This window comes from Sinohyriopsis cumingii, chromosome 3, assembly GCF_028554795.1.
Source record: "Sinohyriopsis cumingii isolate HCF-2022 chromosome 3, ASM2855479v2, whole genome shotgun sequence".
Classification (NCBI taxonomy): domain Eukaryota; kingdom Metazoa; phylum Mollusca; class Bivalvia; order Unionida; family Unionidae; genus Sinohyriopsis; species Sinohyriopsis cumingii.
In genome coordinates this window covers 134,555,942-134,574,535 of record NC_142963.1, presented here as the reverse complement: position 1 = coordinate 134,574,535, position 18,594 = coordinate 134,555,942, and the positions used below count along the sequence as shown (strand labels likewise).

At 32.9% G+C, this 18,594-nt stretch overlaps 1 protein-coding gene across 2 annotated transcripts in view; it reads left to right on the top strand.

Moving 5' to 3' along the window:
• The window catches only part of LOC149803907 (4-hydroxybenzoate polyprenyltransferase, mitochondrial-like), a 60,243-nt gene extending 42,202 nt beyond the window's left edge, over positions 1–18,041 (top strand). For both annotated transcript variants that reach the window (XM_089953721.1, XM_089953722.1), the window contains exons 7-8: positions 7,090–7,278; positions 16,909–18,041. In XM_089953721.1, coding sequence (XP_089809847.1) covers positions 7,090–7,278; positions 16,909–17,070 — 351 coding nt within the window. In that variant the 3' untranslated portion in view covers positions 17,071–18,041. The remainder of the gene's footprint in view (positions 1–7,089; positions 7,279–16,908) is intronic.
• The last annotated feature ends 553 nt before the right edge of the window (positions 18,042–18,594 follow it).

Genomic DNA, 18,594 nt, shown 5'->3' with positions numbered 1-18,594 from the left:
CTGTCATTGAAAATCTTAATTTAGATATGGTCTTTGTGATGTGGAGCAGGGTATTTAAGAAGATTGAGGCAACTTGAATTAAAGAGATGGCTATTATGTTAGCAACAGCATGTTTTTATTAAAGTTGATGAAGATAAATTGAGTAAATGTCTTTTTCCAGCAATTTATGTAAATTTAATACATTTATTTTTCTTTACAAAATATCCATATTTCCTGCAACTGTTTCTCTGCAGTTTAAAAATAAGTAGCCCTACTTTATACCTACTGTTTTGTAAGGGTTGCTGGAAAGACTACAGGTGGAAAATCTGTTTTACGCTTCTCAAGAACAGCAAGGCCAAGTTTTATCCAACTAGTCAGAGATAGTTTTTTTAAGGACAGTGGAGCTGCTTTTGGACAAAGTGGTTAGGAATGTGTCTTAAGACAGACTCTCTGAATTATGTCGCTTTTTTGTGGCATCCATGGTATCAGTATGGAAAAAATCTATTTTTAACTTCTCCAGAATGGTTGAGCTTGGTAAGAATGTTAAATAGGATATTCTTTATCGTAATTGCCTCTAGCGTGGCTTCCTTAGCAACAGTTTGGCATCTTTAGCAACCAGTTATAAAATCCATTGTTAAATTCTCAAGAGTAGCTAATACAAATGTTTGCAATTTTTAACTTTACCTTTTTAAAACTAACTTGTATTTTGTACTGTGTGTTCTGAATTGTACTGACATGCAGTTTAACTCCATATGACAGACATACGATGAACATATAGAGCCAGTTTTGATCAAACTTGGTAAGAGTGTTTCTTAGGATGGCCTTCATCAGAAGTGTATCTGGAATAGCTTCCTTAGCAACAGTGTAGCTTCCCATCTTAAGAATGTTTGTACCCATGTTGGTCAAATTTGGTATGAGTGTTTCTTAGAACATGCTTTATCAGAATTTTGTCTGGGTGGCCTCCCCCCCCCCCCCCCATCTGTGATGTGGCTTTCATTGTAACCATATTGAAACCTATTTTCTACTTCTCCAGAATTACTGAGCCAATTTTGATCAAACTTGATATGTTTCTTATGATATGCTCTATCAAAATTGTATTTTCATTTCAAATGTAGATTTGATGATATCTTGCAGCCCATATTATTGAGCATTTTTCATCTTTATTTTCAGTAGTACATTGTTTCAAAACAAAAGAAATTAAATGAAAAAGAACAGAAAACTTACCATATATAAAGAAAAATTAGAGACAAAATTGTATCTACCTTTAAATATCTTGAATTGATAAAATACTTTGAATGAAATTTATAATCTTAGATAAGACAGTATTGAAAAAGTGAATGCAATTTGTTTCCTTAAATAGATGTTACATTTCATAATTAAAAATACTAATTAGCGTAAATGAAAGATCTTGTAACTTGTGACTGTCATCATTAAAATGCGTGTCAGCATGAGATGAAAAGATGGGTCACTAAAGTTGTTCATGTCCAATCTGTGTTTACCCGTCTATTTTTATGTATATAGGTACTTGCTGGTGTGTCTGTCCAATATTGTGTGCCACACATTATACATATTAAATAAATAACACTGGAAGTATCATGAGGCAGCTTTAATCTTTTGTTAGCCTTACTACCACTGAAATAAGTATTTCCATTAACAATAGAGCAATATGAACATCTGTCTATCACATTTAGCACATGAATGACTTGTAAATAGTTACTTTATGAATAACGACTAACCAGGAATTTTTTAGATTTCTAATTTTTTTGTAAGCAGATGTAGGTTTGCTTTTGTGAAGTGATTTAACACTTGCTTTACAACGTAATTGCCAAAGATTATAATATTTGTTGATAATCCTATCTAGATTAAGTAAAACTGGAATTATACCTAACAACAAAAGAAATTATATTTTCATCTTTTATACGACTATACATTTCACTGAATCAAACTGTGGAAGAGAAGATGCTTATTTGAAAGCAGCACTAATATCAGTCGGAAACTAGTAATTTCTTTTCAGAAAAAGTTGATGTAATTCTGTCAACACATTTCAGACAATATCACTATCAAAAATAATCTTTAAAAAATGAAAAAGTTCTGTATATGACATTAAAATTTGAAAGATTTCATTATTTTTCTTGAAAATAGCATACTGGTACCTGTTATCCTGTTTTGCTTTTAGTACTTGATGACAATGAAGAATTCTCAAACATCAGTCACCAAACTTTTTGAACTATGTGTCTCGAACATAAGTATGTGTTTTTCTTCATTTAATATAGTCTGCTTTTGTAAAATGAATATTTACTGCACAGCTTGAAATGACCTGAATATTACGTTGCAATTTCATTAATACATCATTAGTTTTTCCCTACATGTATTACAGCACTATTAACTCAGGTAGTCATTGGATATAAAGTAATTGAAACAGTTACAACTTTTAGCATCTTATTAAGTAATTAAAAGAAAAATTATTATACAGATTTATAAATCACAATAACTGTTCTGTGTAAGAAAACGATAAAATCAGTGAAAAGTATACATCAGTCAATTAAAGGATTTAAGTCGCCTACGCAACTAGTACTTTCGCGACTGGTTAAGTCTCGAAGGTCGAGATTTTCAATTGATCGGGACTTTAGGAATGGAGCCACTACAGTCCTGCTTTTATGTGCAAATGTTGCACTTTTTAATTCATGAACATGTCCAGCCGAGGTAAGGAGGCAAGGGATCTGCAGGACATGAAACACCACAGGAAAGCCCAGAAACAGCAAAGTGCGTAAGATCAAATTAAGTCCAGTTATACTAGTGGACAGAAATCTATTCCAATGGTGTGTAAGCTACTCGTGTAATTTTCCTAATCCCTTGAGTTGTGTAATATCATTACTATTTTTAATTAAAGTTGGAATTTGGTGTACATGACCTTTGGAAATCTTGAGCAATTTATGATTTGCCAAAAAAATGAACAGCATATTTTCTGCTACAGAAAAACTGATGTGGTCTACACAGTTGTCGTCCTAAAAATAGTATCTCACACACATCTTTTATTTGTGCATTTGATAAGAGGAACTGACCTTGCCATAAGGTTAAGTGAGCTAATGGCATGTCCTTGTGTCCATTGTGTCTACTGTTCATCAGGTATCCATCAGCATTTGCTTTTTTCAACATCATCTCAAGGATCACTTGGCCAATTTAAGTCAGACTTCGGAGGGACCATCCTGGCAACAGATGCTTTCAAGTTTGTTGTTTAAAAAAATGCAGATCTACCATCAAATATGGCTGCCACTTCTAGAAACCTGTTTAAATAATATCTAAAAACATTATGACCAAATGTTACAGAAACATTGCAACAGAGCTTCACCACATTTGAAAGAAAACATCTTGACATAATGAGTTTGCAATTTTACACAAATGATGCTAAGTTACCTTCAGTTATGACCACCAATACTAAAAATAGAAAATCCTTTATACCATTTTTTTGTAACCACTCAATAGAATTTCACCAAATTTGACAGCATCTAAGCATGAAGGGCTCTCAAATTAATACAGTGATGTCTGAAATCAAATAGGGCTGCTTACACTAAGAATAGGAAACCTTTTAATGACTTTTTCTCAGATACCACTCAGCTGAATTTAACCAAATTTTACAGCATCTTGGCATGAAGGGCATTCATATTCATGCAAATAATGCCTATTTGCTATCAGATATGGTTACCAGTAATAAAAATAGAATACCTTTAAATGGCTTCTCAAAAACTAATGGACAGGATTTTTCCAAATTTGTCAAAGCATCCTGGCATGAAGGGCTTTTGAGTTTGTACAAATGACACTGATCTACCACCAAATGTAGCTGCCATTACTAGAAATAGAAAAACATTTCAACAAGCTGATTCTGAAAACCTGCTAAACAGAATTTTACCAATTTTAACAGAAAGCATACTGGCATAAAGACCTTTCATTATTGTGCCATCAAATATGGATGAAGGTACAAAGGAAAAACTTGAAAGAATTGTCTTTATAACACATGCATTGCAAGAAATTTTAACAGAAAGCATCCAACTGATCTAGATTTCTTGGCAACAGATAGCTATTCAACAAATGTCAGCTGTCAGACAGGTGAAAGGTCCCAGTTCCACTTGCAACTTTATGTTCAATATTCAGTATTTATTTGTTAAATACATTTTGTGATTGAGTACTTTTAACCATCATTTTCTATCTAATGACCCTTAATTGGAAATAGTCAGCTGAGAGTTGTACATGAAAATGCATACCTGTCCATGGATTTTTTTTCCTATGTGATTTTGGATATCTTGGACTGTATAAAAATATCAACTTTTTTCCATTGTTATAAGCAACTGTGCTTAAGAATAGGTTTAGGTTCTTTGGTTAAGAGAGTATTTAAAATTTTTGAGTCAACTCCAGTATTTTGTTTTAGAAGGGATTTGAGTATGAGCTTTTATGAGTAATTTTATCCTTTGCCTGCCATTTGACCAGTAGTTGTTTAGTAATTGATATGGATTGATCCAACTTAATTCTCTTTTTCTTCCACTGCAGATATTCGCATGGCTTGCTTGTACTGTAGAACCTGTCTTGAAAGACACCCCCCCCCCTTATGCAAAACAATTATGGTCTCATAAGACAGGTAATCTCTCATAACAGGTCATACCATGATATAATCAATAAATGTGTGTGATGAGAATAAGGTCTGTCAAGACAGGTGGTCTCACATAACAGTGCTCTTTCAAGACAGGTTTTACTGTAGTTGTTTTCACATGGATTCTTTGGTATTTGCCCAATGACTTTAACTGCCCTTCTCTTTAGCATGCCAGCTTTAAAAAAAAAAAATTAAAAAGTTCTCATACAAAATCAGCTTGGGCTTTTGGACATATTCTACAGATTTTTCTCAAATTGGACAGGAAAGGATCTAATCATAATAATTATGATGTAATTAAAATTTCTCATAAATAGAATAATTTGGACATAAATGTTATTACATAGCAAAAACTTCCAGGATGTGCAAGTCACAATTTGAACCAATCTGACAAACTTCTTGTCCTGACATCACTGCAATACCATTTTCCTCCAATTTGTATTTTCCCAGACACAGACAGAGATGCGAGGGTTGGGGGGTCTGGATTTACCTTTTTACAGAATTGATTGAAATATTAAAAAAATAATACTTGGTCATTTATTAAAGATACAAAAATAAAGTGTGTGCATGCAGACCTGCCTGCCTAGCTGGCCAGGTGACTTAATAGTATGGTCCTGTATTCCTTTTGTCCACAAAATCTTTGTGAACATACAGAGGATTAAGTTCTTGTCAGATTTCAATCAGACTTGGTAGATTAAGATTTGGATGAGTTCATTTGTGGGCAACATCAGTGCATATTAATGAGGTGATTCTACAGTTGATTGTCAGAGCTTGTATTTCTAATTAGATTTTTTTTTGTATGTAAGCTTTTATCTTCAGTATCTTACATAATCTGGTATAAAAAATCTAATATAAAATATGGCCTCAAGAATGTTCACAAAATCTCGCTTATAATTGAGATCAAATTAATAAAACTTCTTAAGCAAGTCTAAATGAGTCATCCTGTATAATACATTTATTATTATTATTATTATTATTATTATTATTATTTTGATCTCGGATGGTGGTATCTTTTATAGTTGTCTTCTATGCCATCTTAGGGCCAACATTTATTACGTCAATAGCACTTAATTTATTTTCTGAATGATAATTATGTTTAAATTATAATTACCATGGCTGCTGGAGACTACAATAACTTAGTAGAAGCAAGTTACATAATCACAGGTTATCACACACATAAATTGTGGTAAAATTACACCCCACTCCCACTCGTCCCATTTGCTACTGATCATGATAAAAATTAGAACTATTACAGTACCACTTATTAATGTTTTTTTTTTTAATAGTAACTTGTCATATATAATTTTATTCCCTGGGGGAAAAAATGAATGTAAATAATTTTGAGGTTTTCTTTGTTATTATCCTGCTAAAACTCTGTATCAAACATCAGTCAGTATTCCCTCGAGTAATTACCTCAAGCAGTAACATTATTTCTCCTTTCAGTGACATTTACGACTCCCCAGCTGTGTACTAAGTGTTATATATTGTATCCGCCATTTATGTATTTTGTCATATATTTTAGATTCCCCAGTTATATAAGGGTTATGTAATTTTCCCAAACATTCTGACTCCCCGGCTATCAAAGTGTTGCGTATTTTGTCTAATAATCTAGACCCCCAGTTAAGTAATGGTTCTTTATTTTGTCAGATAATCTAGACCCCCAGTTAAGTAACGGTTCTTTATTTTGTCAGATAATCTAGACCCCCAGTTGTGTAAGGGTTCTTTATTTTGTCAGATAATCTAGACCCACCCCCCCAGTTATATGTTACTTCATTTGTCAGACATTCTCACTCCCATATTAATGTAAGTGCCATGTTTTTTGTTAGACATTTTAGACTCCCCAGCTCTGTATTATATATTTTGTAGACTCCCCAGCTCTGTATTATATATTTTGTAGACTCCCCAGTTATGTAAGTGTTGTGCATTGTGTCTGACATTCTAAACTTCCCAGTTAATAAGTGTTGTGTATTTTATCAGACATTCTAAACTCCCCAGTTATGCAAGTGTTGTGTATTTTGTCAGCTATTCTTTATTCCACAGTTATGTAAGTGTTTTATATAATGTAACTGCAGTGTTTCCAGAGGTCTTTAGACATTATATGGAAAATGTAACATTAATTCCTGATTACCAGATAGTTATAGATTTTACATTTTCTTTGACCTTGTATAGGAATGTTAAATTAAAATACGTATCATGAAGTCATCAAACACTATTTCTGTTTCTGTTGGAGGAAGAACATTGGTTCAGAGCTATTTTGTGATCATCCATCCACTAAGTTCAGCAAGAATTGAAAATAACAAATTATCTTTGCTGCATGAGATAAAACAAAATACCATATTGCACATTGGTCCATAATTAAATCTTGCTATGTTTTACAAGAAGTGTGTTTTATATTACACCGTCACTGTTAATTTCATAAACAGTACGTACAGAGAAGGTTATTGCTAAAATCTTCATCTTGCTAAATTTAGGACAAGTATGATGACATGCTGATTGGCGTGAAATCCACGGCCCTACTAATGGGGCATCACACTAAGCTCTGGCTGACTGGCTTTAGTACCCTGATGGTCAGTGGTCTTACACTGACTGGCTACTTGTGTGACCAGACCTGGCCCTACTACACCACAGTTGCTGCAGCTGCTGTCCACCTAGCATATCAGGTAACATGAAGATGTTGCAAGTGACTAGTTAAAAAGATAATTGTATAAAAGGCAAAAAACAAATTTTATTTTCACAACTGACACAGTATTTATATTCAGCTTACCATATTCGTATATTTGACACTGTACTCATATTCAGCATACCATATTAGTATACTTGATACTGTATTCATATTCAGCTTACCATATTAGTAGATTTGACACGGTATTCATATTTACCTTACCATATTAGTATACTTGACACGGTATTCATATTCAGCTTACTTGACACAGTATTCATATTCAGCATACCATATTAGTATACTTGACACTGTATTCATATTCAGCATACCATATTAGTATACTTGACACTGTACTCATATTCAGCATACCATATTAGTATACTTAACACTATTCATATTCAGCTTACCATATTAGTATACTTGACATGGTATTCATATTCAGCTTTGCATATTAATATAATTGACATGGTATTCATATTCACCTGACTATATTAGTATACTTGACATGGTACTCATATTCAGCTTACCATATTAGTAGACTTGACATGGTATTCATATTTAGCTTACCATATTAGTATACTTGACACAGTATTCATATTCACCTTACTCTATGTGTATACTTGACACGGTATTCATATTCACCATACCATATTAGTATACTTGACATGGTATTCATATTCAGCTTACCATATTAGTATACTTGACACAGTTCATATTCACCGTACTCTATGTGTATATTAGACACAGTAATCATATTCAGCTTACTTGACACAGTATTCATATTCAGCATACCATATTAATATATTTGACACAGTATTCATATTCAGCATACCATATTAATATATTTGACACAGTATTCATATTCAGCATACCATATTAATATATTTGACACAGTATTCATATTCAGCATACCATATTAATATATTTGACACAGTATTCATATTCAGCATACCATATTAATATATTTGACACAGTATTCATATCCAGCTTACCATATTAGTATACTTGACACAGTTCATTTTCACCATACTCTATGTGTATACTCAACACAGTACTCATATTCAGCTTACTGTATGTGTATACTCAACACAGTACTCATATTCAGCTTACTGTATGTGTATACTCAAAACAGTATTCATATTCAGCTTACCATCAGTCTGATTAAAATTAGATCTCCTCCGTCTTAACTGAAGATCTGACGGCAGCCACTTAGGATTCATGTTTTGGTGTCCTTTGAATTAGCCATTGGAAATGCAGCTTTCAAAAATTTGAAAGTGAACCAAATCATTTGCCAAACATTGATCCTCTTCAGCCGTGCTGCTTAGTCTCCCAGACGTGAAGGTATACTTCATCTGATTGGCTGATCAAATTAAGGATTATGGTAATAATATAGTTCACCAGAACATGACCCGTAAGCAGTCTGTGTCAGATCTTCATGTAGGACAGTGGAGATTTGATTTGAATCAAATTGAGCTTACCGTATGTGTATACTCAACACAGTATTTATATTCAGCTTATCATATTTGTATACTTGACACAGTATGTATATACTGGACACACTATTCATATTGACCTTACTGTTTGTGTATACATGACACAGTATTCATATTCACATTACTGTTTGTGTATAAACATCACAGTATTCATATTCAGCTTACTGCTTGTGTATAAACATCACAGTAATCATATTACCTTACTGTTTTTGTATACTCAACACAGTATTCATGTTCACCTTACTGTGTGTACTCAACACAGTATTCATATTCACCTTACTGTATATGTATACTGAACACAGTATTCATATTCACCTTACTGTATGTGTATACTTGACACATTATTCATGTTCACCTTACTTAGTGTGTACTCAACACATTATTCATATTCACCTAACTGTATACTTGTTTATTATATGCTCATTTTTTCCCCCGTTAACTTTACATTGTCAGAATCGTTCAATATTCCCTGATACTGAACGCGCGCGACAATACACATATAGCATTTGCGTGAATAAAGGAACTACTTTCTATTGTGAACAAACAATGAGGCAGATGCCAGCACTTTTGATTTGTAAACAAATCAAATACACTCGCGTAAGAGGCTCTTTATGTTGTGGTTGTTTAAATTTGTTTCTGAATGAACTAAAACATGTTTTGTGAACTGCAAAAAAACACAGCTGTTTTGGCACATTCTGCATGGATACAATGTTATGGATTTAGGCTAGCTACATTATATAAAAGACTGAAGATTAGGTCCTTACAAATAACATACAAGTGACAAGGCATATACTGTCTTCTTTATCTGGTGATAAGAATGGCAAAATAAAATATACTTACAGTTTTACATCCTGAATTTCCTCAAAATGTTTTTTCTTAATTCTGCAAATCCGAATTACATGAGCCATGTCATAGGTTTTCAATCTGGATTACACATTTTGAAATTTTGCTGTAATTTCGATGATAAGTGCAATTGCATCTTCCTTACTGCACTCAAAATGAAATAAGCATTAAATTCCATAGTGTCTTTTTGATAATTGCAATTGAAAGACTTCATATTTTTCCCACTTTATGATTTCAAACATTCAATGACAGAAACAGAAACACATTTGCAGACGTAAACACGCTTCTCCCACGCCACTTCAATCCGATGTATTTCATGTATAATTTGCACAGATGAATCCAGTCCAAAATCACAAACTTTCGTTGAATCAAAACAAAATATCAAAATATATTCATTCCAGATCAAATGGAAAAGTTGTAATGCATATTCATTCACAATATGACTGCAAATTTCAATTTTAACTAGACATGCCATTTTCTTTCGAAAGTTATGTCGAGTGCATGACTAAGTTCAAATTTATCTGGGTGGAGTTATGTGCGCATTAATAATGATGTCATTGTGTAATGACAAATCTGCACTTGTGCATTTAGTTTGGAATACGGCATTCATTCATTTACGTTGTTTCTTGTAGTGTATTTTGTTTATATAATTAAACCTTAGGTAGAATAAAAAAATGAGCATATAATAAAAAGGTTACTACATTTGTATGGGAAAATATGAACTCGTTTTGTCGGAAGGATATATTGCACTCACAAGTTCGTGCAGTATTCCATCGCAAAACTCATTCATATTTTCCCATACAAATGCAGTAACCTATAAATACTTGATGATTTTTGTGATTGTTACAGGAGGAATGATAAAGCAATGTCTGTATTTGTAATAAAAGTAAAATAAAATGCCTGACATCTGACAAGTCCATGGTACAGTTTGATACTGTGATGCAAATTAATACAAGGCTCAGAAGTAAATGTATCATTATAATGATACATTATAATGATACACTTATTTTGTCTCACCAGCAAAGTGTGGTTGAGACATAGGTACTGGCATTCCTTTTCCATTGGCACTGATGATGCCATTATTGTTAGCATAGGTATCAACATTTGGTTTTCCATTTTACATCATTTTACTCAAAAACTATTGAATTTAAAGTTATTAGAGCTGGGTATTGCCAGCCATGTTGTATCACAATACTAATGACAGCAATTATCTTCAATACCAATTCTTCACATACATATAAATTTGTAAAAAAATACAAGCAAGTCTATATTTGTATCTTTACATAAATCCAAAATGGTAAAAGCAAGTCCATGTTTGTATTATTACTTAAATAAATTGAAAAAGGTACAAGCATATCCATGAATGTATCATTACATAAATCCAGTGTAGGATATGTTACATTCCCAAAATAAATGAAATTAAGTTTGTATTCTCTGTCACTCATTTAAGGTCCATGTTTTCCTTTTGGTCATTCCACCATCTCTTTTAGCCATATGACTTGATATGAGCAAAGCAAAAGCTAAACATAATTAATTTTATCTGTTTGGTTTATATTACACTGTGGTCATTACAAAAGAGTACACTGCCATTTCACCTCTGTCCACATGGGTTTGAGTTATGGGTTGGGCCAATGTGGGTATGTGACAATGCATGCCAGTAACTTCCCATGGGTTGGTGGTTCTTACCAGGGTTTTCCAGGGTTTTTCCACCACCAGTTATGCTGGCTGCTATATATAGCCTATCATGTGCTGATAAATGGAATTAAACCCACAGCAACAACAACAATAACAAATGTTAAAAAATATTTAATCAGCTGCCACTAGAACAAGCAAACGTTACGAGTCTATGCTCTTAAAATAAGTAACAGAAAAGAGTGAAAAGCAACAAGCTTTGTTGTTGTAGGGTTTAACGCCATTTTTTAGCACAAGATAGGCTGTACATGGTGCCCAGTATAAGTGGTGGAGGAAGAGCCTGGGAAAATCCCAAAACGAACCACTGACCCATGAGAGGCTACTGGCAAGCTGTCTCACATGCCCACAGTGGCCAAGCCCAAAACTCGAACCCACGCAGACAGAGGTGAGATGGCAGTGATCCGTAATGGTGAGTGCTTTAGACCACTTGGCCACTTGGGGCCCCAACCAAGCTTTGTAAAATACAACAAATGATTTATTTCCCTCGAATACAAAGTGAAAATGAGAAGAAAGAACTTATGGTATTGCAAATTAAATCCCAGAATAATCCAAGAATTACAAACACAAGTCCTAGTAATATAAAGTCCTGAATAAAAATCAGTAGAAGTCCAGAATAAATCCAAAAAACCGAAGGTGATGATGTGTATGTGGTAGCTTATAGAGTGTTGATGTGTCAAGTCTTTTGTTGAATCATAGTGATATAAGTAGTAGCTTATATAGTGTTGATGTGTCAACAATCTTTTGTTGAATCACAGTAATATAATTCCAGGTTTGAATTTACTATAAATTCCAGTGAATGTCTCTGTCCAAGAGTTTTATCAGAGCACTTTTGTATTTCCAAAGAAAATAATCATTTGAATTCAATATTTTGAAGAAATAAAAAAATTCCAGCCTTAAAATGGTATACTGGACACAACATATAATACAACTTGAAAGTGCTAGATCTTAAAGCATGCCTGAAAAATCCTCTCAGTTACAAGATTATATAGTTCTCTGCTTTACCTCAGGTCACAATTAGTTTCTTTTTTTTAAATAATATTACTTAATGGACAGTAACTTTCTAGAATGATCCTGATGTTTACAAAATAAAATCAGAACCTGGACTATGTAAAATACACTAAAGAAATTCCAAAACCTAGACCTAGACCTAAATAAACATATCAACTTCTATTAATAATAATACTGATTTTAAACCCATACACATATAGAATAATTTAGCTATGTATTTGTAGTTTACAGAATAAAGTCAATTCAGGTGAAGCAGAAACAAACTCAGTTTTGGACAAGGTCAAGTCCAATATTGTGTTACATTACAATAGCATGTAATGAAAGAAATATAAAAAAAATTAAAAAAAACTAACAAACAAACCAATGCAAATCAAATATACATAACAAAAATAGTTTCAAAAACTTTATCAAAACAGTTATATTAATTTCTGAAGTAAACCCTGAAACATGTACAGTGTGACCCCGCTATAGTGCGCTCCATTATAACACGGATTAGGATATAACACAGTCATGGTGTGGCTCCTGAAATTTCATATGCGTGTATTTTTCTTGTACATGAAAATAAATCTTTCTTAAAAGTATGAAAAAACATAAAAAGTTGATTATCATTTTGGGGAAAACATCACATATGAATAATACAAAATGATCATGGCGTGGCTCCTGAAATTTTATATGTATTTTTCTCAAACACGAAAAAGTAGTTTTTTTTTTATTCTTAAAAGTAAAAAAAATAATGTGTAAAAAGCTTATACTGGGATCACGTAGGGCTTCGCCAGTGTCACAAACTTGGATTTATTTTTCTTATTGGTGGCAAAATATACCATCTGGCAATTTTTTGTTTTATTGGCAACATTGTTTGGTTGTTTAAACTTGTATATACAACCATTGGTTTGGACTGGAGAAATTCAGAGGCCCCACGAAAGGAAGGCGCAGACTCGATATAAAATGCACTGAAATTTATCTATTGTTACATAAACAAATTCATTGTCCATATTGACAAACCATCTAAACAGTGCATTGTTATATCATAATCTGCCTATCTTGACATCTAGCATAAGTACTGTATGTTGTGAGATATCCACTTTTTTGTTGTTGACATTTCTGGTAACGGAGATCAACTGGATTAGGCATTATCTCGTAATCTATCTTTCATCGCATTTTCGACCACTTGCTAGCAATTAATATATTAATATATTTACATAGACTGACATTTATATGTGGATGGTCAGCAAAATTCCTCTTCTTTTCACTCAGAATTAAATTAAACACTCAGTTTCTGTATTAATCCCTGTCATCAGACCAGAACACCTGGGTCTCTATCATCCGTTGACCCTTTGTTAAATTTCTGACACGTGCATGGAAGGCAGCATCATGCTGCTACTACAAATGTAAAAAATAAAACACATCCTACTTATTGGTTTATTCAATAGTCAGGGAGGAGCAGTAACTAGAATAGACCAAACGATGGCCAATTCCTTTTCAGAAATGTACCCAGATAAAATAGTTTGTTGAAATTTCTAAGGAAATAGATTACCTTTGAAGCACCAATTGTTATGAAAACATATTCAGCAAATGGAAAAATATCAGCCTTAATCATGCAGTACAATTATTTGATGTTGCCGCCACAATAAGAAATGGGCATTTATTTTGTTCTCCAAAGCGGTGACTTCACAAACGCATGCACCCTTCATCAAAGAAAGCTAACTACAATCTTCAATAAAAACAAAGAACTTTTCTTCACAGGAATTCAGTACCAAACTTGATTAAAAGTAATGGAATCTGGTGGATTTTTGCATTTTCCAACTTGACTGGAACACGTTAACTGTGCCATGAAAGTTTTCTTTTTGCAAGGAAAAAGTTTATGCTTACGAACACTGCCAACAGCAGCTTAAAACGCAAACTTTTACTGACTTTGGACATACTGAAAAGTAAATGTGCTTCGTCATTCAGTATGTTTTTATGCTATGTTCTTTTACTGAATTCAGACCAAAATGACCTGTGGCAAAATTACTGAATATTTTAAATCAGTGTGTGTGCATATTTTCGATAAAATCACTTGTATTGTGGATTCAATGTATATGATGAGATTTGCAGGTGAGTACATGGTGTTGATAGTCTATTCATGCTGTACATTAGACATGTATATATAAACAGTATTCATTTATATGAACCAATTCGTGGTTCTCTAAGTAAATTGAATCATTATATATGCCTTCTCAGTTTTCACTACAGGTGTATTTCTCATTTAATATGCATCGATTTAAGATAGTAACTGTGCTGATGAAGCACGTATTTTACCGCCCACATTTATTACCTACCCACCCTGCACATTTTTTGGGGTACATGCATCATTTTCTTAAGCTAACTGACCTACCTGGTTGCCTATAACTTGGTTCGGTCTATAACACGGTCTGGTTCTTTGGCTCCCAACTATGGTGTTGTAGTGGGGGTCACACTGTAGTTGTAAAGTTGAGGTTACTCACTTTTAAAATCAGTGACCTCAGGGTTGAATACATGACCAGTATGGTATGAAGATATCTGTGCATATTATGTCAAGTGTGTGTGTGTGTATGTATATATGTATATATATATATATATATATATATATATATATATATATATATATATATATATATATATATATATATATATATATGGTTCTTGTGCATGTGTTGTAAAGTATACTAAAGGGTTCTTGCTTCAAACTTTGTCATAATTAGTTATGATTTATAACAAAACAAAATTATTTCATCTTGTGGCACTTTATTAAATATTTGCATTACCTAAAAGTATTTTCAGTATTGTAATTTAATGAACATCATTCACAGTTGGGCATCTAAACACGGCCATTACTGATGTCATTTTCTCTGAAATACACACGTATTTGGTAGAATTGCAAATAGGCTAAGTTGTCATGGCGCCTGCAAGGTCGTATTTTGTTTTTAATTCATCTATCCTTGAAAATCTCTACTTCACATTGGACAGTTCAAGTAAATTGTGCTTTATTTATTAAATTCCTTAATATTATGCTAAGTGATGTTTAATTTTTGGCAAATGTTAAATGTAGAAAATGAACTCAGATTTTAAGATGCATCTGTTCAGCCTAGGGGCAAGTATATAGTAAAGTTTTTATTGGCCTAGTCAATTTTTACCCAGTCCAGACAAGAGATGATTTTTTTTCCTGACCCCTATAATAATAATAATAATAATAATAATGATAATAATAATAATAAATTTTAATTGGCCCAGTCAGTTTTTACCCAGTCAGGACAAGAGATTAATTTTTTTCCTGACTCCTGTAAAAATAATAATGTTTTAATTGGCCTGTCAATTTTTACCCAGTCAGGACAAGAGATGAAGTTTTTCCTGATCTCTGTAGTAATAATAATAATAATAATAATAATAATACATGTAATAATAATAATAATAATACAACATGCAATAATCATTGCAGTAATGGTATTCGGTACATAGTATTTGCTCAAGAAGCAGGTTTGAAAGGTGAACTGATTGAGAGGTCATCTGTAGAAAAGCTAGTTTGGCCATTTCCAATGGTTGGATGCTGTTTGCATGTTTGTTGACTGGGATGTATTGATGCATTGATGATGTTAAACCAGCTCTGAAGTCATACACCTTGATGATTGCTTTGTTTTGAGGAGGATAACCCACTGCAGGCACCCACTTTTTCAGATTCGGTGATGACATTTAACTTGTTTTATCATAGAGTGTTGCCACTGTTATGAAACTTTAATCAAGTGGATTCATTTTGAGAATTAATAATGGCATCTGCAATGTTTGGTTCACATTGACCTTCAGTTGCTCTAGTGACAATGTTATATTTTTGGACTATATACCTATAGAATTCTTGCTTTGCATAAGTTGATATGCAGATTAAATGCAAACAGCAAAATCTGATACAAAGCATTTTTTGCTATGCAGGCAAAGAATAATTATCACTCACCCATTGATTGAATAAACTCCTAAAATGACAAATAGTTTGGTAGTGGAGCTGCTACAACTTTGGCTTTCTTCTATGTAGCTGACTTTCCTTATTGCAGCTTTTTTGAATGTATGAAAATATGTTACATTTACTATAAGCATTTTTATGATAGGACTTAGATTTTGAATAATCAGGTTGATTCATTAAAGTTGTTATGGATTAATTTTGGTAGTTTTATCATAAGTGACATTTCTGATGCTCCTTCTTTGGCTTTGTATCAGATAGGGAAGGGCATCCAGTAGTCTTCATTAATGAGTCATTATGGTTGTCTTGGACTTATTAATTTGTTTCATTAAATTCTTGGTTTGTATTAGCTTTTAAATCCACGACAACAGGTGCCCTCCAAATAAAAGAGAACTTACTGAATCTTCTGTAAACTTATTTTGTTTTTTCATATCTTATAAAATCATCCAGAGTGAATCAAAGATTACCTTTACAGGTTTGTTGTACAACCTCCTTAATGTTCCTGAACATAGTAAAATTCACATGTGCCAGTTGTGATAGGTGATATTTTCCAAACAAAACAGCATAGACCAAAATAACTTAGAAAATTTGTTTCTGTTAAAAATTATTGCACATTTTCTGTTTTCAGCTTTATACAGTTGACCTGAATAACCCTGATGACTGTTTTGCAAAATTTAAATCAAACTCGAGACTGGGTTTCATCCTCTTTGTTGGAATAGTTCTGGGAACTTTGTTAAAACCAACTGCTGAAAAAAAATCAGGATCAGAAAAGGCAATCGCAGCTGGTTGAAAATTTTATACCAGTGGGCACAGTGGAAATTACAGAAACTCGAAAAGAGATAAACTAAGTCTTTTTTACTATTTAGACCTTTTGAAGGATTTTTACAAGTATCGGCAGCAGGTCTGTTACATTTGTGTTTTCCTTAACACTAATGTTTATTCATTGTTACATGCTGGAACCTGGCTCAAGACAAATTTTTAACAGAAAAAAATGGAATGTTTCAGTATTTTATATATATTTAAAATTATTTGAATAAACTTTAAATTATAACCTGTTAACTTATATGTGATTTTACTCGAGACACAGTTAACTTAAGAAATGTCTTACCATTATGTAAATTATCTGTAAATGAATACTGTGAAAGATGTTAGTTTATGAACATTTGTATTAAATATGAACTTGAATTGCTGGTGGCATTATTTACAACATGCTGCTGGTATGTTAGTTAGATCTCATTTTTTTAAAGAATGATTGCGTTAGTTGTTGTATGCGATCCAAGGCACTCCTTAATGCATTGCAGTCATTTGTCACATAGCTGGAAACTTCAGTATCCAAGTTTTTCACTCTTATGTACTGTTTATAAAGACTAGTAAAAACTAAATTTAGTCTGTTTTGCATTGTTAAAGTTACATATATTAATGATTGAAGTACAACTGAAATTCAGATAATTTTCAAATTCATCGATGATGGTTCACAGCATGTATTAGTCACGAGTATCAAGTTGTTTTTATACTTATGAAAGCACTTTTATTCACTGTGCATTTTTTCTGTTAAATTACCAGCATATTAAAGTTTGTTCCTGCTGTTTCAATTTGGTAGTGCTTTAGCATCATTACTTTTACCAACAGGAAATTATTGATTACATATAAATCATGGTAAGAGCTTAATGTTGTTTGAAAATGTAGTTGCTTTTTGTAATGTTCAATAATGTTTAAATGATGTTAATAACTTGTATATTAATAAAGTTCTACACAGTACAATGATTGTATTTTATGACCACCAATCCATGCAAATTCTTATTTGTCCTATCCATCCATACATCCATAGCAGAAAGCTTGTCATTAAGATAGGCACAAAAAATGTATTTTGACAAATTAAAGTTTATTAGATTTTCAGGCCATTATACTAGTATTTTTATTTGTCTACATATTTCTAACTCACCTGGCTACACGGTCAAGTGGGCTTTTAGTGTGGCCCTACAGCTGATGTTTGTCACCTGGCTACAAAGTCAAGTGGGCTTTTAGTGTGGCCGTACAGCTGATGTTTGTCACCTGGCTACAAGGTCAATTGGCTTTTAGTATGGCCCTACATCTGATGTTTGTCACCTGGCTACAAGGTCAAGTGGGCTTTTAGTATGGCCCTACATCTGATGTTTGTCACCTGGCTACAAGGTCAGTTGGCTTTTAGTATGGCCCTACAGCTGATGTTTGTCACCTGGCTACAAGGTCAAGTGGGCTTTTAGTATGGCCCTACATCTGATGTTTGTCACCTGGCTACAAGGTCAAGTGGGCTTTTAGTATGGCCCTACAGCTG